The sequence below is a fragment of the Botrytis byssoidea genome (genome assembly GCF_014898295.1).
Source record: "Botrytis byssoidea strain MUCL 94 chromosome Unknown BBYS_002, whole genome shotgun sequence".
Lineage (NCBI taxonomy): Eukaryota > Fungi > Ascomycota > Leotiomycetes > Helotiales > Sclerotiniaceae > Botrytis > Botrytis byssoidea.
This window is the reverse complement of record NW_024065843.1, coordinates 910,968-934,148: the sequence shown is the minus strand read 5'-3', so window position 1 is coordinate 934,148 and position 23,181 is coordinate 910,968. Positions and strand designations below refer to the sequence as shown.

The 23,181-nt window shown below is 43.2% G+C and overlaps 4 protein-coding genes across 4 annotated transcripts; all 4 read right to left on the bottom strand.

Moving 5' to 3' along the window:
• Positions 1–79: 79 nt before the first annotated feature.
• EAE97_001065 (uncharacterized protein) lies at positions 80–2,563 on the bottom strand (the record flags this gene model as incomplete). The annotated part of the gene is made up of 3 exons (XM_038871575.1): positions 80–505; positions 577–2,394; positions 2,453–2,563. The coding sequence occupies 3 exons, from the start codon at positions 2,561–2,563 to the stop codon at positions 80–82; spliced, it is 2,355 nt and encodes a 784-aa protein (XP_038737476.1).
• Positions 2,564–3,155: 592 nt separating this feature from the next.
• EAE97_001064 (uncharacterized protein) lies at positions 3,156–7,060 on the bottom strand. Its single transcript, XM_038871574.1, has 6 exons — positions 7,041–7,060; positions 5,712–6,986; positions 5,211–5,634; positions 4,969–5,160; positions 4,837–4,916; positions 3,156–4,787 (listed from the first exon to the last, which is right to left on the bottom strand). Exons 3-6 carry the CDS (start codon positions 5,283–5,285, stop codon positions 3,899–3,901), a joined length of 1,236 nt encoding a protein of 411 aa, XP_038737475.1. The 5' UTR covers positions 5,286–5,634; positions 5,712–6,986; positions 7,041–7,060; the 3' UTR covers positions 3,156–3,898.
• A 13,369-nt stretch (positions 7,061–20,429) lies between these two features.
• On the bottom strand, positions 20,430–21,806 carry EAE97_001063 (uncharacterized protein; the record flags this gene model as incomplete). The annotated part of the gene is made up of 2 exons (XM_038871573.1): positions 20,430–21,710; positions 21,774–21,806. 2 exons carry the CDS (start codon positions 21,804–21,806, stop codon positions 20,430–20,432), a joined length of 1,314 nt encoding a protein of 437 aa, XP_038737474.1.
• A 618-nt stretch (positions 21,807–22,424) lies between these two features.
• On the bottom strand, positions 22,425–23,123 carry EAE97_001062 (uncharacterized protein; the record flags this gene model as incomplete). Its single annotated transcript, XM_038871572.1, has 1 exon — positions 22,425–23,123. The coding sequence occupies one exon, from the start codon at positions 23,121–23,123 to the stop codon at positions 22,425–22,427; it is 699 nt and encodes a 232-aa protein (XP_038737473.1).
• Positions 23,124–23,181: the final 58 nt, after the last annotated feature.

Below are 23,181 nucleotides of genomic sequence, written 5' to 3'. Positions count from 1 at the left end.
AAATAATCGTTACAACACATGAATATGTGTATCCACCACCACCGAAACGCCGTCCCGATGAGTTGAGTGAATCATTCCTTTAATGTGCAAGAGCACCACCACCTGGTGGTCCCTTCGGTCCCTTATCCTCGGGACTTTGGCTTCCGGGAATTGGTGCAAGTGAAGTACCCATACTTTCAGGTACTTTTATGCTTCCCGAAGGAGAAATTGCCCTGCCCACCAATTTCTCTCCCTTAACAACTTTGAAGGCTTCTTCTCTATCTAACGTCTCGTAGTCCACTAAAGCCTTTGCCAAGAGATCCAGTTCTTTACGCTTGGATTCGATGAGCTTGACAGCACGAAGACGAGCCTCCTCAATGACGCGTCTAACTTCAGACTCGACAAGCAGCTTGGTTCCTGCGGAGAGATGCTCGTAGTTTGTCATCAAGTCTACATTACCGAGCTCGGGTGACATTCCAAATCTAGTGACCATATTATATGCGAGGCTTGTGGCGGTTTGGAGATCCTGTTCACAAAATTAGTATTCTTCCGCTTCCTCAGAACCTTTAATATTAGTGACTAGTTGGGAAGACCTACGCTAGAAACTCCACTAGTGACCTTTGTAGGGCCATATTTGATTTCTTCTGCCACTTTACCTCCCATGCAGACGTCAAGCCTGCTCTCATACTCATCCAAAGTCATTGAGTACTTATCCATTGCTGGTAAATGGAAAGTTATACCAAGAGCACTGCCTCGGGGCATAATCGTAACCTTGTGCAAGGGATCTGTTCCGGGGGTAAACATGAGAACGAGGGCATGCCCTGCTTCATGATAGGCTGTCATCTCCTTTTCCTTCTGAGAAATGACCATGCTCCTTTTTTCTGCACCCATCATTATTTTGTCCTTTGCCCATTCGAAATCCAACATAGATACCGCTTTTGCTTTCGCTCTACTGGCATGCACAGCAGCTTGGTTGATGACGTTCTCAAGTTCCGCGCCAGAAAAGCCTGGGGTACCAGAAGCAAGTGTTTCAATGTTGACATCAGGAGAAGCAATGATCTTTTGCATGTGATGCTTCAAGATCGCCAATCGACCACGCACATCTGGTAGCCCAACGACGACATTTCGATCAAATCTTCCAGGTCGTGTAAGAGCCTTATCTAGCAGTTCGGGGAAATTAGTAGCAGCCAAAATGATAACGCCATTGTTTTGTGCAAATCCATCTAGTTCAGTAAGCAGCTGATTGAGTGTTTGCTTGGAGTACGCGGCATCCCGAGCATTTCGTTTGCCTCCTATAGCATCCAGTTCATCAATGAATATGATGGCTGGTGATTTGCCTTTCGCAGCAGTGAAAAGTTCTCGAACTCGCTTTGCACCAACGCCAACATATATCTCGTCGAACTCACTACCAGACATGAAGAAAAATGGAACGCCGGCCTCGCCAGCAACCGCACGGGCCAATAAAGTTTTACCAGTTCCAGGAGGGCCAACGAGCAGAACACCCTTCGGAAGTTTTCCACCGAGCGTGGAGAACTTCTCCGGATTCTTCAAGAAATCTACGAGTTCTTGGAGTTCATCCTTTGCTTCGTCACAACCATGTACATCCGTAAACCTGACGTTTTGGTGTTCAGCCTTGGCCTCGTTATCGGTTTTCGCCCCTCCTGGTCTTCTGGCAACGATCGAATTGAAGCCTTCAATCATCATAGCAACAACGACCAGACTGATGTACGTGAAAAGTGCAAAGTAGAGAGCGAATTTGACCCATTTGAAAATAGTGTTTCCCATCGTTTCATCAACAACAACGTGCATAGGAGAGTTTTTGTCGCCAGAACCAGATGCTTGGCCGCGAGATATAGCAATATTACCTCCTCGAGAAGTAGCAGCGACTGCTTGACCAATAGCCTGTAGTTGCGCGTTGCCGATATTTCCCGCTTGTCCGGAAGGATTTGCCATGCCGCTGTCCATTTGTCCCAACATACCTAGAGCCCTATGATATGCACCTTCACAAGCAGAATTTGATGCGAAATGACCAGTTTGATACCTGTCGGCAATGATGGCTGGCATATTTGCCTTCAATAGCGCTTGGTAGAGAGCGTTCTGAGCCGTGGCACTAGTAGGATTCTTGTTTGCAGTTTCTTCCAAGTGAGAGAGTAAATTGTGTGATGGGCTACCACCGAAGAGAGATCTTCGCTGGAATTCAAAGGGTTTGGTAAATGGCATGGACTGCTCTGGTCGTGGAGACGAAGACGTGGATATTTGACGGCAATGAGCCATGGCAAGAATAGATGAAGATAGGATCGTTGAATTCGCAGTAGAGATACGTTTTGAAGCCGAGATAAATGCATTTCGAAGGCCTGGAGACATTGGGTCCATTCGTGCGCTGGAAGGTAGTACAGGAATCGATCTAGTCGAAAGCTGCGACAGCATTAGTTAGGCCATTTTTGAAAGAGATAAGATTTTTATTCCTACGAACCATTCGCACCGATGGAAGTGTCATCTTCGCAAATTGGGTTTCCGGTGCCTTCCGAACCAGAAGCCTTAAAGATGTAGCCATCGTGGAAAACCCATGAGTTGGTGTTGCCATGACTGGCAGAACCAAATAGAATTAGATTATGAACACCTCCTATCAACCACCACCAAGTGAATCCTTTTAACTATTTCTCCTTGCAAAACTGGTTGACTGTATCAATATTTCGTCTGCGAAGTCTAAGAAATGAAGTTTTGTTGAGCCTCGATCTCGAGGACGTCTTGATTGTTGATGCCAAACTGGAACACTGAAGGCAAACTTGTAAATCACTTCCGGTAGTGCATCATGGAAGAAAGCTGATACCGCCGCTTATTAATTCACTAAGCTTCTTTTGTATTAGCGCTACCTGCTGCCCACCAATCTAGATCTTGTTCCACTACTACCACGTGTTTATCCAAATAGCACCTTCAAACTACCTACCTAGTAGTATGTAACAATTTACTAAGGGGGAGAGGGGGGGGGTCTAGAATATATGTTACGGATACCTATCGCTTACTATCTAGACCTCGCTCCAGGAAATGTATCAGGGACAATGTTCAAGGAAAGTGAGAGTACAAGAAGTTCGAAGTCAAGGACTCATACAACCCGCCGAACATTAACCTACATGAACCTAATAAAGTCCTGAAAGATTTCTCGCCCGGTTCAAATAGTTGCTAGTGGAGTTCCTTGTCTTGGATACACCCGATTCAAGCCTTGTCTTTAATCACCAGCAAGATAGAAGTAAACCGAGTCACGATGTCCAGATGTAGATGATATTATACTATTCATTTAGCTATTCACTACTACTATAAATACACATAAGGCTTTCCATTCCAAATTGAATACCATATCCAATCCGATTCCTATGTCCAAACCCAATAAACATTTAAATAAGTATTGATACAGATGGCAAACCCGGCCTTGATCACCAGCCTCTAGGCTTAAAAAGCACGGTACGCTTCCAGATGCGCGAGTATATAACATAAAGGAAATGACCTCGTTGAACTCGTGGCGCCATAATATCACCTCCTCATTATATACCCTCTCTCCATCTTCCTCCCCTCCCGGCCAATATTAGATCCAGCTTCATCTGTACGCAAAACCGGACGGAAACTACTATAAAACAAGAAAAGTAATGAAACAAAGAAAAAGTATGTGAAAATGCCGCGACAAGCTAATTATTCCGAAAAGGAGGGCTGGAATGTCTGGCTGACGGATGGGATGCATTCGTGAATGTCGTTAATGTACTAGGTATATCGCGGATAGACTCGGAGAAGTGAAAACTTTTTTGTTGGTGAAACGGAACAAACTGCAGTCCTGTGTGCCTCAGTCCTTGGGTATACGACGTCTTATAATGATACAATCGCTAAAGAGAGTTTCGAAACGAGCGTGTGATTTGACTGTACAGTGTTGTTACAAATTCTCAATGCGAGCACTGGGCATTTGTAATGATGGATCATCAAATGTCTCGAGCTTATGCCATGGATCGCTGAAGACAGTGACCTGGGGATACATTGGCACGTGGCTGATCACTTCAGGTTGTTGGTAAGGAGTGCTCTCATACCACTGGCCATGCTCGGGAGGTTGTGGATATTGGTGTTGCAATTGATGCTGCACTTGTGCGACTGGTGATGGAATCGATTGAGGTGTTGGTACGTGCTGCTGGTAATGAATCATTGACTGTGGTTCAGTTGGCGACTGGCCGTGAATAGCGTATGTAGGAACGTGAACCGAATGCTGAGTGTGTGTATAGTAAGGTTCTTGGGAGACTGGGCTGGCGCGGGAGTGAGAAGAGTAACTACCGGGGCTGCTTTGTAGTATCTCCTGAGGGTGTCTCTCCATGGAATGTCGAGGAATATGGTACGTTTGGATTGGAGCAGGATTGGTGTTCAATGTTGCGACTCCTGGGTTGTTCTGCTCGGGAACATAGTAAGAAGCGTGCTGAAGACTAGGCTGTCTTTGCATAACGTGATGGTGCTGATCTGGAATAGGACCGTATGCCTGAGGACCTCCCGACAGGCTGTGTCTGTGGGCATACGCTTGTGGCATGGGGTAACCATCAATCTGTTGATGTTGTCCAAAATCCGCGAATGAGTGCGCTCTATGCATCTGATGTGCATGTGGAACACCTGGGACTGTTAAGTGTTGAGGCCACTGAATCTGACTAGAGTGATGTTGAGGAGTGGTTGGCGATTCTCCGCTATCAGAATCAGATGTCTCGCCGTCATCAAGCTCTGATGAATGGATGCCACGCTGATGCGAACGTCTTTGATGCTTGACCATGGTAGTCTTTCTGCAAAAGCTATTGCATGTTAGTGCTGATCAAACTACAATTTCTCTGTAGCACAAACCTCTTCAAGCAGCCATCGTGTGCGCATTTGTAAGGTCTCTTGCCTGTGTGAATACGTCTATGACGGGCAAGACTAGATGACTATGTAATAACATTAGTAATAGTCTCATCAACCTCTCTTTGCATCTCTTACATCAGAAAATCGTTTGCCACAGCCAATGTGTTGACATTGATGAGGCTTTTCACCAGTATGTGTACGGATGTGTACGGTCAAGGCACTTCTTTGAATGAAGCTTTTCCCGCATCCTGGAGTTACGCATGAGTAAGGTCTCTCATTTGTATGTATGCGATAGTGACGCTGAAGGTCAGATTTTCTGTTAAAGCTCTACGTTGACTGTCAGCTGATGTTGTTTGAATTGCATTGGTAAGTCGTACCTTGGTGCAAGTTTTCCAATCGCATTGAAAGGGGCGTGCGTTTTGCTCGTTTTCGACTAGCTCCATGACGTCCATTATGTATCCCTAGATTCTAACTGTCGAAGCTGGAGTATTAAGTCTCGAGAGAAAGCTGTTCGGTTGTGCGTCCGATATTGTGGAGGCCTGATCGGGTAATGGACTGAGAGTTTGATATTCAAGAAAAGCGGGTGTTGTGATTTGGTTGCTTGATATGCAAGTGATGTCGATTAGGAACCCAATGGGAGAATCTGATAAGATACAGAGCGTCCAGCGCAATAGCGTTGAGCGAGGGTGATAATTGGCGATCTGACTTGGAGAAGGCCCTGGCAAGAAGGTATTATAAAAGGAAAGATACGATGGATCTCGTGAACTGTGTACAAGAATAGCACGAAACTTTCAAGGAGATCTGAGGAAGTCAGAGAATTGAAGACTGGATGAGTTTGAAGAAGTATCAATGTGAGCAGGAGGAGTCCATATACATACTTTTTTTGGATGCGGGATATGGACTGGAGCTTGTTAATCATCCACCCAAACACGGAATGGTGGGGCGCACGAGCAATAGAGGGAAACTGTGAACGTGGTAAGGAGGCTAAGGTTGAGGTTCCTGGATCTAGCTCTAGCCTGTGCTGTGTCGGGTCATGCGAGTGGCTGGACAAGGTGTGAAAAATAAGGGTTCTCGGCAGGTAGACTTGACTAACTGTTGAAAATATGGTCTGGTTGTTTCGACGTCAAAGTGTCTCTGAAGTGGTGTGGATATGTTAAAGTTGCGAAACAAGGACCATTCTTGAAGTAGAATCGTCGGGAAATCAAAGGCGGCCGAGATCGACAGCTTTAGTTTTCTGGGGGAGTTGAGAAGGATGATGGTTGTAAGAGTGAGTCTTGAATGTGGATTCAGAAGAAAGATGCAAGATATGAATATCCAGCTTTTTGTAGTGGGAAGATGCTTGATGGTTCAAAGCTTTTAAGATAGAGAATCTAGAGATAGCATGGTGCCTTGATAAGATATGAGATGCTTTATAGCTCGAAGGCAAGATTCCGTTCAAGATATTAGACTTTTTTTCTGACTCGTACGGCTTGTATCTGCAATACAGTGGACAGTGAATGAATGGAATTCTCGTGAGTAAATACCCTTTTCCCCACGAAGAAGAAAGTGCAAGGTAACGAGGGACCCCAGTAGGATATGCGAGGATGATATTGTATACCAGGTAGGCAGGCAATCAACATTAACCAACAATGAGGTAGGGCAGTCAGGGCCTCCCTCGATTTCCAATTGTCAATGAAGCAATCCAAGGAGGATGGCAATATGGGTACAGTACATATGAATGAATGGATCAATAGGTATGCAAGGAAAGCAGTGGATGCAATATCGATCTCAAGAGACAAGTGAGATTTTCACATCCGAATGAATTATCCTTGACTCTTGAGATGATAGTTGACCCTCTTCCCTCTTTTGTCTAATGATAATCCGATCGGTAGTCGAATGAGTTGGTGATTAATGTGGAATTGGAGAATTTAAGTTATAATAATAAGTTGATGGAAGTGGAGTCCAATCGCCATTTTTGCTTTCTCTCTTATATGATAGTAAATCCTAGAATGAACGGTTTTGTCGTCTTTTTTCCTTTTCTTGTTGCTTTTTTTCTGCTTCCCATTCCTTATGGCTTGTTGTATGTAAACTTCTTCCTTTCTTTCGTTTTTCCTCTTCGTTCGATACAAATCGTCTCCATCTCTCTGAGTAACAGATAGAAAAGTGGAAGTAACCTGCATTCCGTAAGTACCTACGTATTCTAGTCGTGGTGTTTGTTTTGGGCTTACTGATACAGCGAATTGTAAAGGAATTAAAGGCAGACTATTCTCCTTTGAGGCGAAGATTTAGATATTAGCCGTTCACTAGTAAACCATTCCGTCCTGCAGTCTGCAGTCTGCAGCAGGTCTGCATCAGAATCCATACATGTGGCTCTCGAGTAGTATCATATCATTGGACTGATGAAGGACTGGCTGGGACCAGGAGGCTTCTTTTTGAAGTTGGAGATATAGGGAAAAGAACAAGGTTGGTTGTTCGACAAGGATAAATAGTGGGATTTTCAGGTCCCTTTTCCGCTTTTCGCTTTCTGCCGCACTTTCTTCTAGGCCAACTAGTACCTAAGTAGTACAAGTGTCCAAGTAGCTAGTACTCTACAAAGTTATATCAGTCTTTTTATATTACTCTGTGATAACTAGCCTCTGAAGCTGTCGCGTTATACAATTTATATTCTTCGGTTTATTCGCTTCTGTTATACATACAAGGTTAGAGATTTATATATAGTAGTTTACTGTATATGTACCTATCATATACCTGATATCTTAAAAGGAAGTTCAGTTGACGATAACTGGATATCTGGTAGCATTATATCAAGGTTTTAGCGTCGGACAAATTTTCTGGAATGGTATGAGAAAAGAGAGACCTGAGTAGTCAATTAGTTACGCTTTACGATTCATATGTACCTACCTTCTACACCCATACTACCTCGGAGACATTGTCGAATACTCCATAAATATGACATAACTCAATCGAAAATCGGATGTATAACAAGAAGATTTAGGTTATATCATGGAAACTTTAGGAATTACAAATGGATTTCTGAGTCTTGCATGTATCTCAATGTAGCTGTAGTCGATGAGAGAGAAAGATTTTGCTGTGTGTCAACTGGAAGTAGCAGTAGCTATTATGAAGGCTTGCTTGTCAGCTCGTCCATGTAGATAGTTCTAGCCACAGCTTTCTCTGATAGACAAAAATAAGTATTTCGTACTTCGTCTTTTGGAAATTGTTTATGGACGAAGCTCCGAAAGGGGAAGCAGGAGACCTTGTCGGTTGTAGTCACCCATAGTCTTTCCCATGCAAGGATATTTCGCCCAAGATAGCTCATCAACCGCATGCATGGGTTTGACTAGCATAAAGTGTGGTGGAGTCGTCACGTTACAGTGAAAACAAAATTTATCAAGGGGAAACCATGATTCTCCATCATACCGGATCTCGCAACAGCCCAGACTATCCAGTAAGAGGTATTCCAGTGCGCCTCGATATGTCCTGCTAAGCCCCAAGGTAATTTCATGGCTAGATGTCGTTCCACCGATGATGTTGAAATGACTCTCGTTGTATTGTCGAATTCTTGAAAGGATTGCAAATACTTGAATACCGACCGATGTTTGACCGGGCAATTTAGCACTTATCGATTAATGACGCCTATTGACATTAGACTTAGAGGGGATTAACTTCACTCTATTGACTCGAGTCTTTAAAATTCACGTTACTTCGAAACCATGAGACGTCGATGGAAGTCACAGGATTAAGGACACAAACTCCTAATTCCCCGAACAATTCAATTCGGATGCCAGCTTTCTCGGGACAATTTTGTCATACTATCTATCTCCAATAATAATGATGAAATTGGGTTCCCTTTTCGGCCGTGGAAGAGGTATAAGAGAACTGTTATATATCCAAATTCAGACAGAAATATCAATTGATACTACGAAAAGGTACTAGAATCAAATGTTGTTGATAGTTAACATGAGCTAGAACCCAGACACTACCTTGTAATTTCAACGAGATACTCTACTAGCATACCATAGCTGTACGGAGTATTGTCTTTTTGATATTCCTTCCTTGAAGCGAATGCGAATCGTGATTGATGACCTAACCCACGAACAACGATGTAAATAGAGTAGAAGCGTTCGAACAATCCGACTAATTCTTTAACCTCCAAAATTTAAATATACAGACGCACTACATTCAGTGGCATCTAAAGTTTATCGTTGATAAGATTGTAGTGTTGCTCTCAAGAGAAGAAATCCATTCGATAATGAAATCATGACTGATTTGAGTTATTGGAAATTTGCGGTGGCAGATATCCTGGTTGAACTCATTCTTGATTGGGATTTTCGAAGGACATTTTGAACCATTCGGCATCGTTCAATCTCCCTTGTCTCACTGATGCGTGCCGTCCACACGACTTCATAAAACCTTGTTCCCTCGCGATTACAGGGAATAATGTGAGAGGTAGTAAAAATAGTGTCCGGATAATGGACTACGAGTAGAGTTAGCACCAAAAGCTTAGAAAAAACAGTTTAGTTTTCGTTTTAGTTTTGGAAAAAAAATCAAAAATTTATATAAGAGTAGCTAATGAACAATTCGTTTAGGCCTGATATTGTACGAATTACAGAAGGAAGTATAGAGGAGATATAGTCTTGGAACTCCTGAGATGCAGCCAGTAGTAATACAAACATCAAAGATAAGAGTCTGTGGACACAATTATACAATTAGGCGAATGAAATTTCGTTTACCACAAGATATCTAGACAAAGTGAATTTCTAAGTTGCTGCATCTACCTAGGTATTTGAGGAGACAATTCTCCAATTACTGAAATTTATACTTCAATGTCGACCTCTTGACTGAAACCAAGTGAATTGATCACACATATAAATAACATTTGAAAATTCTCCTATTCGCCCAACTCTCTGCGACGCTGCAGGAACGATTGCATTATCCACAATGAAACAAATATAACCACTAGTTGTGACCTTAATATCAATCACCAGCATAAATCACATGCCAGGTGCTCAACTGCTTATTATTTCTTGATGATCTCAAAGGTCATCTCTTGAAACTTTTGGTCTATGGTCCTAATAGAGCTAACTCTGTGATGTACTTGAGCATCTTTCATAAGATTGTTACTTCTTGAGAGTACAAACGAAGGGATGTTAATTCCGACTCATAACTTACTTCACCATACCTCACCGGTAGATTAACAATAGAATTCATAGTATCTACTACCTGGTCATACCATGTACAGAATTCTGAAACATACATTATATATATATATGCTCCGTACAGTGTATATGTTCGTATATGAGCGAATTCATTTTTTCCAAGGCAAATGCGGGGCAAGCACACTCCGTAGATTTACGACCTTTACTAAATCAACCGGCTGGAATGGGATTTTCACAAGCATAACATTCTATATCCTATCTATAGACAACGGTTCTGATACTGGAAATGGATAAGGGGTTTAAGTACAGGGATTCTGCCAGGGCATACATGAAACGACTTTCGAAACCCTCAGACTACCTTACACATCGGCATGTATCCTAATGCGGCATCGCTGTACTAATTTGTATTCCAAATTGAGTCTCTGCGCCCCCAACTATCTTGGAATTGTCATTAAAAAACGTCGTAGTAATGATGCTTCTGGATAGTACCTGAGACGATGAGATTCACGGGAAGCGACGAATCTTCCTGCTCCGCCATGAGGCGACGTGAAATGCTTCATTCCCTGGGAGACGGCTTGTGTTTCCTCGGCGGTATTAAATGTAGACTTGACAGAAGGCATACCTTTCATGTTTCTAAACTCGTGAGCCCTTGTTGGATGTCTTACGAATTTATCCTGACTTCAATCATTTAACAAGATTTACAAACTGATGTACGCTTTCGATTAAGAAAATCTTGGTACCCCCATTCGAAACGAGCGATACAACGTCGTCTTAACCGAAAGCCTCTGGATGTTTGTCTACCTAGGCAGTTGATAAGCAACGGTCATCTGAATGTTCTAGCTTTGAGGCTGTCCGCACCGTCGCTGCAAGTCTGCAAAACCACAGGCCAAGTGTTCATGAAATCAAACGTGGCTTTTTGGTTGATACGGAGAAATCTTCAAACACAGGTCAAACGCCGGTCACAAAATCACATTAGCAGTATCAACTACTTAGGAGGCAACAATTACATCCACAACTAGCTGTGGTAGCAACAATTGCGCTACCTGAAATCAATAAATCACGCTATAATCCTACAATACCTATATAACGTGATGGAATTGTACCGCGGAAATGAACATTATTTTCCTGACTCATTTCATCAACGCTCTAAATGCCTTGGAAGAATGCAAGTATCACCAATTCATTGCATGATTTAGTTTGTATTTCGTAGAGCAACCTCTCGAAGAATCGCGGCATTTACCACTCGCCAGGCACACCGGATGTTGAAAGGCATAATACGCTTGTTAATCACGCCACAATAAATGATCGCGAAGCTGCCAGCTTTATTCGGTAAATCCACTGCCGGATCTGCTCTCTCTTTTGTTTTTTCAATGGAGAGAAATTGCAACTCCATTTCCATTTTCAGACTAACACAACGATGCACTTAATCACATTAAGGATTTGCAAAACAATACTTCGGTAGGTCATACGAGATTTGGGGATCTTCACAAAACACCACACCGATACCTAGTCGATATTTGTTTTAGCCTCAATATTTCAATTCGTTTCTGTTAGCTTTACGGCCAATTTCTAATGCAACTATTAACATTTTCGGCTTAGTCTGAGTTATTCTTCTTCATTCTATGCATACATGGAAACAGAGTGCATCATCTTCAAGTATCCCCGTTATGCACATGCACAAGAACCCAGTTCTTTCATGGCAAAAGGAAGCTCGTACTTATCATATCACTGCGTGAATGATCCATAGGCCATTGAAATCTGAGAAATGCTATGCAGAGTATTACTGCCGTGGTGCAACTACAAAGTACATCCATATGCTGGCATCATTATTAATACAGTGGAGAAGCACATGATAGCTACCGTGTGCTGATCAAGAACGTGCGTAGCATGAGTCCAGTCAACAAAACCCAGGGGGAGTAGGAGACTAATAATGAAATTGGCAATTGAGAGCATGGCGGGGCATGTATCTCCATGAATCTCAATATCATAGTAATGTCTTATAAATACTGTAAGATAGGCCTTGACAATTCTTACATGAGCGATTCGAGTCAATCAATGCTGAGTGACTCTCTCGCTTATGCTTAATATGATTAGCATTGCGAAACAACCACCAAGTGCCGTGACTTAGATCAAATGCCGGACAATACGACCCGAACTAATCCTTCAAATCCTTCCCGCCACGAGATTAGACTTGAAAGTAATAAACAGTCATGATCTCAAATGCCTAATGACTGGTGGGGCAATCAAATTTCCTCAAATCACTCATCACATCTTGTGATACGCTTTGAAGCATCGAGTAATCTCGACTCAATGATGTGTGTAATTTCCTATACTCACAGCTCAATATTATCAAACCGGGAGTCGAGAGGGACATATCCGGGGAAGGCTTATTGTGTGTGACCAAGAGAGAATGAACGGTCACTTACCAAGTTAGTACCTGCGGGGTACCGACTCGTCATTCAACGTATCATTGTCGTTGCTTTTTCCTTAAAGATAAGGGCAAAACGCGGGAAAATTCCGAACAAAAGAAGTATCAAATAATGTTTGCTTTTGCTTCATTATCAAACAGCTGTAGTATTCCTTCGTTTTCGCATCGCCAATACACCAATTCCCCATATGCGTTTGCTCTTTCGCCAATTAGATAGATTCATTATAGGAACCAGACAAACTGGCGGGGTGCGTAATCATCAGCATTAATAGCTGTAAAATCTTCAACTCGAATACTGTAGCTTTTGTATCCACTTTCAGGTTTTCAACCCTTTCAAACCCTTCCTCTCCCTTAGACTGAGCATTTAGCCGACCAACATCTAATCCCATCCCCGAACCCTGTTTTATCTCTGCATCTTTCATCCCACCTTCACAAGTCTGCAGTGCTTTTGGAACGTCTTTGAGTTACAGTATAGTGTCTCCAATTACTGCATTTCGATATCGCGTCTCACACCGCTGAATTATGCCTGTCACTAGTCAATTTCCCATTGAGCATTTTTCAATGATGCCTGATTGTAGCTTCTCTAGTTGGTCGCCCAAGGTCTCTTCAGGCGAAAAGTCTGATGCTGTACACATCCTAATGCATTGACGCCGCAATTACACGGATTGGAGCACATGCATCCTTCCCGTACCTGAGAACCAACCCTCGGTAGCGAATCTTGTACAACACGGCCCGGCACGGGTCAAGAATAAATCGTTTTCCGCTTAATGCGCTTCTCCTTTTATCCATTTGTCTCGTTGCAACAGACCTGGTAGTGAGACATCCTGTCACTCGCATATTGTGCTGATGCAACTGCAAGTAACCCCGCATGCAAAAGGGGTGAATTATGAACAAAGTTCATTTTATCAGATCGCTTGTCAATGCCTCCAATTTCATATAAGTGGATTCACAATCTCGTAACTTGAATTGCATATCAAGATCAACGATTACCTGGGTGGCTATGGCTGGCTGATCAGCCCTTTCTACAACGGGAAGCAAGTGCTTGGACGCTCACAACGTGATTATATTCATCACATGATTATCTGTTAGAAGTATCTTTTCGATATCACAAATGTCTCATAAAGATATCCACTTTTGGTTATCGCCATGTCTTTTCAACAGGCAAGTCCAAGCGTACATGATCGCCTTTACTTGTCAACTCTGTGAACTGTACCTTGCATCTCTCCAATTCTTGTACATCGTCTGTGCCAAGATTTGAGTCTTCATACATATGCAGGCAGATTGCAGTAATCCTCCATTATTGTCTTCCAATATCTTACACAATTCATGCACTTAAGACGTCACAGAGAATGCAATTCAAGCTTCCGTTTTTCTCTTCAATTTTCTACACACACGCGCTTTGTCACTTCACATGAGCAGCTTATAATACGGGTCGTTATGAATCCACTTCCGATATCTTTTCCATCTCTAACCATCTTTGTTGTCAATCATGGATCACAACTGAGAAAAGGTTCTAGCTTCTTAAACTAATCATAAACCCGACCCAGTATAATCACACTTCTAAACATGATATCGCCTCTTCTGCCTTGATTGTGACTAGTCTGACTACCACACTTGGGTATTCATTTTGTCACAATCGTCTAACTGCAAAAAGACTGCAACCTACATTGAACACACAGACGTTTAAGATCTTGTAGACTCTACAAACATCTGGATGTACAGTTCACAGAGGTCCTGGAGAGTGTGAGTGACTCAATATTAGTGCCACTGCACTGACATACGATGAAGTGAGCCGTCCTTCATGTCCCTTTAATTTCCACTACATGTACCTTTTCACACATTACAAGCCTAAAATAGCAATACTCTCACTAATTTAGGTCTTTGACCACGCTGACTATACCAGATATCTGCATAATCATCGGCTTCAATTGCGAAATACGATCATCAGCCACTTCAGAATCCAGGCGCGCCTCGATTCCCAAGCCCCTGGTGTCTCCGCAACGCTGTATTTGTGATGAACCTGTACGCACGTTTTTTTCTTCCCCTTTACGGCGTGAACTGCAGCAACCACGTCTATCAATAGCAGTTTGAAGACCCTGTAACAACTGCCCTGCATTGCATTACATATTACATTGCGTCGATCATACATAGATATCCTCCGAAGATCCGAAAGCGTGGCGGTCATGGAGACATCCCAACGTCGACGGGAAAACATCGTTAGATTGTTGGACAGTGAAATATACCTTGAAACATGGAGTTGATATAAATCGTCAAACTCCAATAACAATCACTCAAGGTATCCTATATTCTATCCTGCTTATTATTTGCTTGTTTAGATGCGAACCCCACAGGAGCTACATGGCCTGTCCCGAGTAACTGGGAAAGTTCGTGGAAAAGTTAATATCAATCCTTAACAATGATCCTCACCCCGCGATCCAGCCAGGGCCAACTTCCGCCACCATGATACGTGGAAAGCGCATTTCATGCGATGCTCTCCTCTACCAGCTATCCATGTTCAATCTTGAGCTCTGAAAGCATCTGTGAAGTTTCTTCGCTTCAAGGTCCGATTGTCAGAGTTTGATTGGTTCAGTTGTGACAGTTTCTCAGTCGTTTGCAAGCTAACTTGCTTGTACTCCGCCACCTCTGTCAAGTTATCAACACAGCATTGGCTCTTAAGCTTTCCGCGTATACTGGTAAGCTTTTCTCGGGAGGGGTCGGACAGATATCCTGAAGCTACTATTGTGCCTCACTAGACATACATCGGATTTAGAGCAGGCTGAAAAAGACTTTTATTCCGTCCTGTCAATGACTCGAACATCAAGGCCTAATTTCCCCTCCACCTTCTCACCTGAGTTACCTTGTGTGTATTGGTGACAGCCACATTACACTCACCAACGCCCTATGTTTTATCATATAATTTCCACGCAAATCATTGAGTCATTAGCGCTAATAGTTTGTATAAATCCTCGGGTGTACGAATCCGCTTCCACCCAACCACTATTCCCGGTTTACAACGATACTGCATAAAGTAAAATATTCCGAAAGCCAAGAGGCAATCCCCCAGGTAAGGTTACCATAACCGTAAAAAGCAATTAAACTTTCCTTAAATTCTACGATTGGCACTCCGCAATCTGTACACAGACATGATTAGTACACACCTGACATTAGATCATTGATTGCCAGCTATCCTCGTGGCCCGAGGCTTTGCCGGATGGAAACTGCCCCGTTTGCTTTCAGCCTTCTTTCCATAGCACCTTCTAAACTGCAGGCTATCACCAATCCGGCACTGGTATCAATTAGATGGAAAGATTGCCACACTCAATTTAACGCTACACGAGGTCGTTCCTGGCTGTCGTTCCAGATCTCTTCTCACGATCATGAAGTCCGCCAATCCTCATCTTACTCTCATCTAACTCCAGTGTAACATTTCAAGCTTCTCGCTACTCAGTGCCAATGACGATGGTGATGACCACCAAAGTTTCAACAAACACCTCTAGCTATTCAATTCTTGTTTATACCCACTCCGAGATCACGATCCACTACTGTTACTAGGTTTCCATTAGTGTGGCATTACCCGGTAAACCCTAGAAGATCACCATATCGATCCCTGTCGCTGATCAATACCTAATCCTTAAGAAAACCATGATCTTTCCAGGCTCGTCTATACCTTACCAGCATCAACTGTTATTCAATCCACACCATACCAATTCCTTGCTAGGTGGGTATTTTTCACTCTCAACCAGAGTGGACGTAGTCAGACTTTCGCCTCTAGTCTGTATACGCACTGTCTGGAAGATCTCGGATTGTTTACTCTCAGAAGTAACTTTACTGTTAATCTTACGATTCGTGCCGCATTCCAGTCACTGGGTTAGAGCGATCCCGAAATATGCAGGCTCTAAGTGATGGACATTATATCCCACTGGCATATAGCTTTCCAAGTTCCAAGCTACAGATGTGCATGCACTCCGTACTGTACGTACAGTAGCGACAGTAAGTAACTTCTAGAATCATGCACTATCGACGAAGCATGAAACTCAAATCTTCACTGGTCAAAACGACATCATTGTATCAACAAACAGGTAAGTCACAAGAGTTTATCGGCATCATCGAAACTCTTTTCGGTTGACGAAACTTCTGTTTTCTGTCAATCGATGCCATGAAGCAAACCCATAGAACATACTAGTCCATATCCTTCTTTGATACGAGTCTAGAATAGCGGAACTAGACGGCTCACTTCCTTCTGTCTTTCCGATTGGGAGATAGCGATTCAACCATTGGATCAGTGACTTCGTACAGGGAGTCGTGTATCTTGTGCGACAGCCAGCCACTGAATGCCACATCTTCCCGAGGCATTGTGCGAAGTGAGGAGAAAGATACCAGGACCTGATACTTGCTTCGATACCTACCCCGGTACGGACATTGCTCTCAATACGATGTTTGCACTTCAAGTTTTGTCATTCGTTGTTCACATCATTTTTTCGCCATTGGGGTATCCATTTTCTTCTGTGCGCGCGGCGAAGCCCAAGGTACAAGCTGAACCGTGACCAGAATACCTTAAATCAAGTCTTGAATTCAAGGTCTGTAAAGATATCAAATTAAAGGGACGGGTCTACTCCACCTATAGCCGGCGATACGTTGTGAGAACTATGTGAGAAATCCGTAGACAGTTTTCGGCCGATTTGCAATTTTTGGCAGAGATTTCCACAGTGGACCCTTAAACACACAGACTGTATGGGCCACGAGGTCATTCGAGTGAGTGCTCGAGTGCCTTTTCGCGGAGATGTTTCCTGTGTGGGAGATGGATATGTTCACGGCAATTTCATATCGATAGCTATCTTCAGTTGTTATTTCTCTATGGATCTCCGGTATGTGCGGAGTTTTTGCCTTCAGAGTTTGCAATCCACATGGCATTCAAATCATCATGTCTCGCTAAGAATTTCCTCTCGTTGACACCATACCAATTTGCCGGCCAAGTATCTTGTCACCGGAGTTTACCTGCAAAAAGAACTAGTCACAATAACTCCGTGAGGCTTATTGACAAGTCTCGGAGACCGAAACTCCGAGCATAAATCCGCTATATTATTTGGAATCTACTTCAAGAGTTTATGTATACTGTTAGTAATGGACGAAATTCACCCACGTAGCTAGGAGCTGCTATCACCAGGTCACCGAGCGACGAGCTATAGAGACTACCAGCAAAAGTTTTCCGAAAGTTTTCCGAAAGCTTGATGCTTTTTTCCCGTGGTTGGACTACTTGATCCTCATGTTACTATCTTTTTCACCCTGATCAGTATTTTTCTTGCACATTTGCGTATTCCTTTACGAAGATGGTAGGAGTATGGTTAGTGCTATACCAAGCCGCTGCCTGTCCCTTACATGGTGTTCCACGCTGCGACTTGCTGGACTATTGTAACTCCAAGATGTCGAACTGTCTCGAAAGGCTCTTGGATGGTGAGTCTCTTTGAATTTATCACATTCACTCTTCGGCAGAGAAGTCTCACACAGTAATCCAATATGGAGCTACTCATTGGATCTTGAAAATTTAAACAATCCCAAATTTGCTTTGAAAAGAAAATACATATGGCTCCGGTACCACGGCCAAGATTGTCTTGGTGTTACGGTACATGCCTATAATATCGGTAGCATCGGTACATATTCCAAGCTGTCGCAAGTCGTGTAACCCGTGTAATCCGTTTGAAAAAGTAAAACATCGTCGTGTTTCTCCGAAACCCCTGCAAAGCTGGATGTTACCTTGTGAGCCGAGAAAAGCCACCGTCACCGTGGCTTCTTTATTATTTCAAGTATTGCTGTATCGCGAATAAATGGGCTGGAACATTGTATCTCGGGGGGTCTGCTGGGAATTTAATTGGTTGTGGTGGTGATTTGCATAGAATAATTTACGACATATCAGAGGAAGACTAGAACGATGATTGGATATCAAACTTCTAACGTCGAGTAGAACATAGTTCTGATACGTAACTATGCATAGCTGCTTGATAATCAATTCGGTCTATCATTAATGATGAATATTGAAGAATTCAATTAGGGATTAACGTCCCGACAAATGTGTGAAGTCGTAAATGTATGAATCAAAAAGTTCCTCGTCTACTACGGCTGAAATGTACATTTAACGGTGACATGAGAATAGAAGACGCAAGATCATCCATCTTCCGACCAGGGTTTCGATCCATTTATGTGATAATGACCACATATCGCCATGAAAAAAAGCCTGCGCATTAACCCCGCGTATTGCACTACAAGCTTACGGCAAAGCCAATTCTAACAAACCACTGGGGTCGTCTTTGAAATTTCCGACCATCTGGACCAACTCTTGCAACTCGTTCGCGGTACATTCGTGGGGGGCCGGAAAAGAAATCTGGCCGTCAGATCGCTATCATTTTTTATTTTTTCATCTCTACATCTGCATCTCCATCTGCATTGGCATCTGCATCTGCAGGCACACGCAGCATCATACGCATAAGTGGGTGCCTTCCTCAAGTAGATAATCTTGCGAGTTTCTCTCCCTCTAAATGCTGACTGCCTTTGCCATTCTCGTCGTGACGCATTGTCAGATAACTTTCTTTTTTCTTCTTTCAAAAGTATCGTTAGGGATTGTACCGGTGGAGCCTGTCAGATGACGGGGGGTGGGTTAGGGGTGTGGTGAGTTGGGTTGCAGGTAATTAATCCTAGAGAGGGAGGGCTTATATCGAACATCACCAATTGTTGGAATTGGAATTTTTTATTTGGTATTTGGAACGCGCTCGAAAGAATTGGTAGGAGTTGAGTTTCATGTTTGTTTATTGGGAGATTTATGATTCTTGAAACTCGAGATATAGATTGCAGTAGGCATTTGAGTATTCAAGTGAATCTCACGAGTGATATTCGTAGTGCTCTCCTCTCCTCGCCCCCGAAAGGTTGTTTCTGGGCATTCTGTGTTGCTGTGTTGATTGGAAAGTTGTATCCCCACCAATCCACAAGAATTTTTGCTTTTTTACAGCAGGGAAGAAATCTTTTTTTCGAGTTGAATATTCTATTATTGTTTTCAATTGCTCAGTCCCATGCATCTTTTTTATTTGACATGGGCTTCCTTTTGGGAATCGTTGCGCTTCTTTTCCTTTCTATTGAGTAAGAAATGAAAGGAAAAGAGAGGGTTGAGTATATAGGAATGGGAATTTTTGTCTTATTATACTGAGGGAATGAATAATAATTACAGCAGTCCTTCGAATCTTTCATCTTTTTTATTCTTCGAATCTCAATGATAATCACAATCGGTGACCACGAAATATCTTTGTATATTCATGTTGAAATTGAATCACGACTACTTGCTACTTGTACTTCCCTTCCCTTTCGATCATGTTCTCATATATCATTGGCATTTTACTACTTTGATTGCAATAGCACTTCCTTAGTTGTGTGTGCTATTCGTGGGACTTTTAGTCTTGTATCATACATTTGTTCAATATCCAGTGTATCATTACAGCAAGAGTAGCTACGGGCTGGGTGAAATGGCATGGAAGGGGTCACTATTGTTTGGTTTATAATATGGATCCCGGGAATATAATTCTATAGTTACCATTTGAAGAGAGATATATATGTTCTGAGGACATTGGATGAGATTGTAATAGTATAAGATATTGTACATCGCAGCTTAAGGGATCTTCATAGAGATGCTGTGAGATGACATGCGATTTAATCTGGATCATTTACACACCAAGGATTGGTCAAATCAAGATCCCAATGGATAATGTCAATCCCGAATACCTATGTACAGGTCAATGAATCGCTTAGAGTACCTATGGAGGTAGAGGTAGGCGATCTTGAAGAGGTCGTTTGTATACCACTAGCAGAGTAACATCAATGATGATAATTCATTATGGCTACCGGGAAACTAAATCATTGAATAACTTGACACCTCGATCTCAAATGGTAGAGTAAAAGCTTCATCGAAGCTTCATCTGCTTCTCTCATGATCAATGATCTGATACCCGCCAAATCAACGATCAAGTATCCTGCAAAATTCAAAATAATTATTAAGAACCTGAAATCATATTTAGCACAGCGGACTTTGCTCTTTTCATCGCCGGACTGTCGTCGTATACCTCCCGACTTCTCTTACCGTTCTTTCCATGCCCTTTCTTAGTCAACTCACCAAAACACTTCTGCTCATACGAAGTACCACTTCGCGCCTCGGTCTCTCCTGAACCCTCATTCTTTATCACAATTTCATGATCACCACCATCCTCAAACTGATCATCTCCACGCGGAAACACTCGCGGATATCCCGTCCCCTCTTCTCCATCATCCCAATAAAACTCACCCAGCGCTTGCCAACTCACCACTTCCCCCACCTCCACTCCCTCCACCAACCCCATCCACGGCGCCTTTCTCCTCCTCCCACCCATTCTCTCCCTCCTCGCCTCATCCACCATCTCTGCTTCCAACCACGTCACCGGATTCGGCGCGTACAAAAACTTCCACTCCTCGGTAAATTGTTCATACTTTGCAAACCTCGCCAGAAAATCATCGACCGTCCATCCCCCCTGTGTTTTGAGCGCTTCACGACCGCTCTGCCAGTAAATCGCACCTACTTGTTCCATGCCCGCGAGAACATACGCCGCCTTTTTGAACATCGGATAGGAAACATGGTTTCGGAAGCGTTGGATAAATGTCTGGAAATAATCTAACAATTTCGTTTCGTGAATTGCATCGAGATATGGATCAGCAAAATCGGTGTGATGAATACTAAAATCCCAAGTCGGAGGTGCGGTGAGGGAAACGCAGGGGGAGCTTGGATCCGGAAGATTGGAAACGAGATGTCGATCGAGAGGAAGTGTTCTCAGAGCTGCTATGTTGTCGGGTCCGAATCGAAGATCGGATATGTATGTTAGGGCTTCTTTGACGGTTTTCTCGTGGGTGAAGGGACCGCGGAAGGTTTTTTCGTCGGGTCCGTCTTTGTTCCAGGAGGGGGAGTGGATCATTTGATAATAGCGTGCAGAGCGATTCATACATTCGATTATGTTGAGACGTTGACGAGAACAGAGCTTATCGCCGTCATTGAAGGAGAGGAGCGGACAGATGTAGAGGGGTTCGACGAGAGTACCGTCCCCGTGTACGTATTGGAGAGAGGCGATGTTGGAGGAATAGATAGCGTAGATAGGTTTTGTGGGGTGACGGGAGGGGACACCGATGAGAATGGAGATGAAGGGCATGGCGAGGAGTGCGCTAGGAGTGATGCGATTAGGGATAGCGTCGAAGGGGGAGGTTAGAATTAGATCTTTGGAGCGAGTTTGCTTGGAAGATGATCTGGGGCGCTAGGGATGCAGGGTTAGTAAATGATGAGATTACCCTGCATTATGGAGGATCGATCTACATACTCTTTCCATGAAGTTATTGCTGCTTGATGCCATTTTATATAGAAACCGATCTGTTTCTAAGATATAGTTGATTCTTGTAAATAGGCCCATTCATGTGTGACTGTAGATCAGGATTTTCAGATGGGAAGACTTGAACTCTTGTAAAAGTAATTAATATTTGCTGTGATTATTGGGAGGCTAATCACTGTAAGTCAGAGCAGTTTTGAGGAGAGAAGAATGTCTCTTAAGGGGCATCATGTGTTGGTACCAAAGTGGATATAAAGGTGAATGGTAAACTTGGATGACATTACGAGATGTTGGGGGTAGACTTGATTGAGGGGGGAAAGAACTGCCTAGATAGGTAGACAAGCATCTGTCGAAGTTTGGATGGTGAATTTAGAAAATAGAGTATAGCAAATGTTGTTTCTGCCGTCTGAGTTCTGTCAAAGATAGAGAAGACATTTCAAGGTTACTTGTGATAAGCAGAGTATATGGTCATTGTCGCAGTACTCGATAAGTACAAGAATTTGGGGGCATTTATAGATGATATGAATATTACTATAGTCTAGTTCAAAATCTATAGTCGTGCAAAAAGTGAACGTTTCCCGGACAATACTCAACTAAAACTCCTTCAACACTAAACATGACCCAGGACCGATTCCTTCTGAAGTTCTATTCCATAAAGGTAACGTGTTTGGTAGATTCATCCCTCGTTGGCCTCAGCCCGTTGGCCCTGAAATCCGGATCTTCGTATCCGATCGATACCGCTACCAAGATCTCTAGATTATCAGTAATCCCGCATTCCCTCCTCACCAACTCTGGATATCCTGTCTGACAAATCTGCACACAAGAGCCCACTCCTCTCTCCGTAAGCGCCAATAACCAACTCTGTAACCACATACCAACACTGACTCTATCTGCATTCGTCAGGGTTTTATCGATACATACTATCGCCCCTACTGGTGCATCAAAGAATCGATAATTGCGGAGGACAGCTGCATTGCGAGCTTTAGAGTCGGATCGTGGAATACCCATCCCTTCGCCATAGAGTTGGCGGCCAACTTCAGAGCGGTAGTGGGTATATCCGACAGGAAGTGGTGGGATATTGGGAGTGGATTCCGATGCAGCAGTGTATAACTTAGTTCTGAGATTCTCCAGCGATTCGCTCGTGAGAACGAAAACGAGATGGGGTTGGATGTTTGAATTTGAGGGGGCGAAGCGAGCGAGGTCGAGAGTGGATTGTAAGATGGATTTTGGGACTGGAGTCGGAAGAAAAGCACGGCTTGAGTGCCGTGCAATGAGGGATTCTCTCAACGTCATCTCAAAGTAGGGTGGGTCTCCATTGGTTTTTGTTTCAATTGCGTGAGGCATGATGATATCTGAATGACTCTGATTGACTAGCCAAGTAGTTTTTGAGCCGAAGTGAACC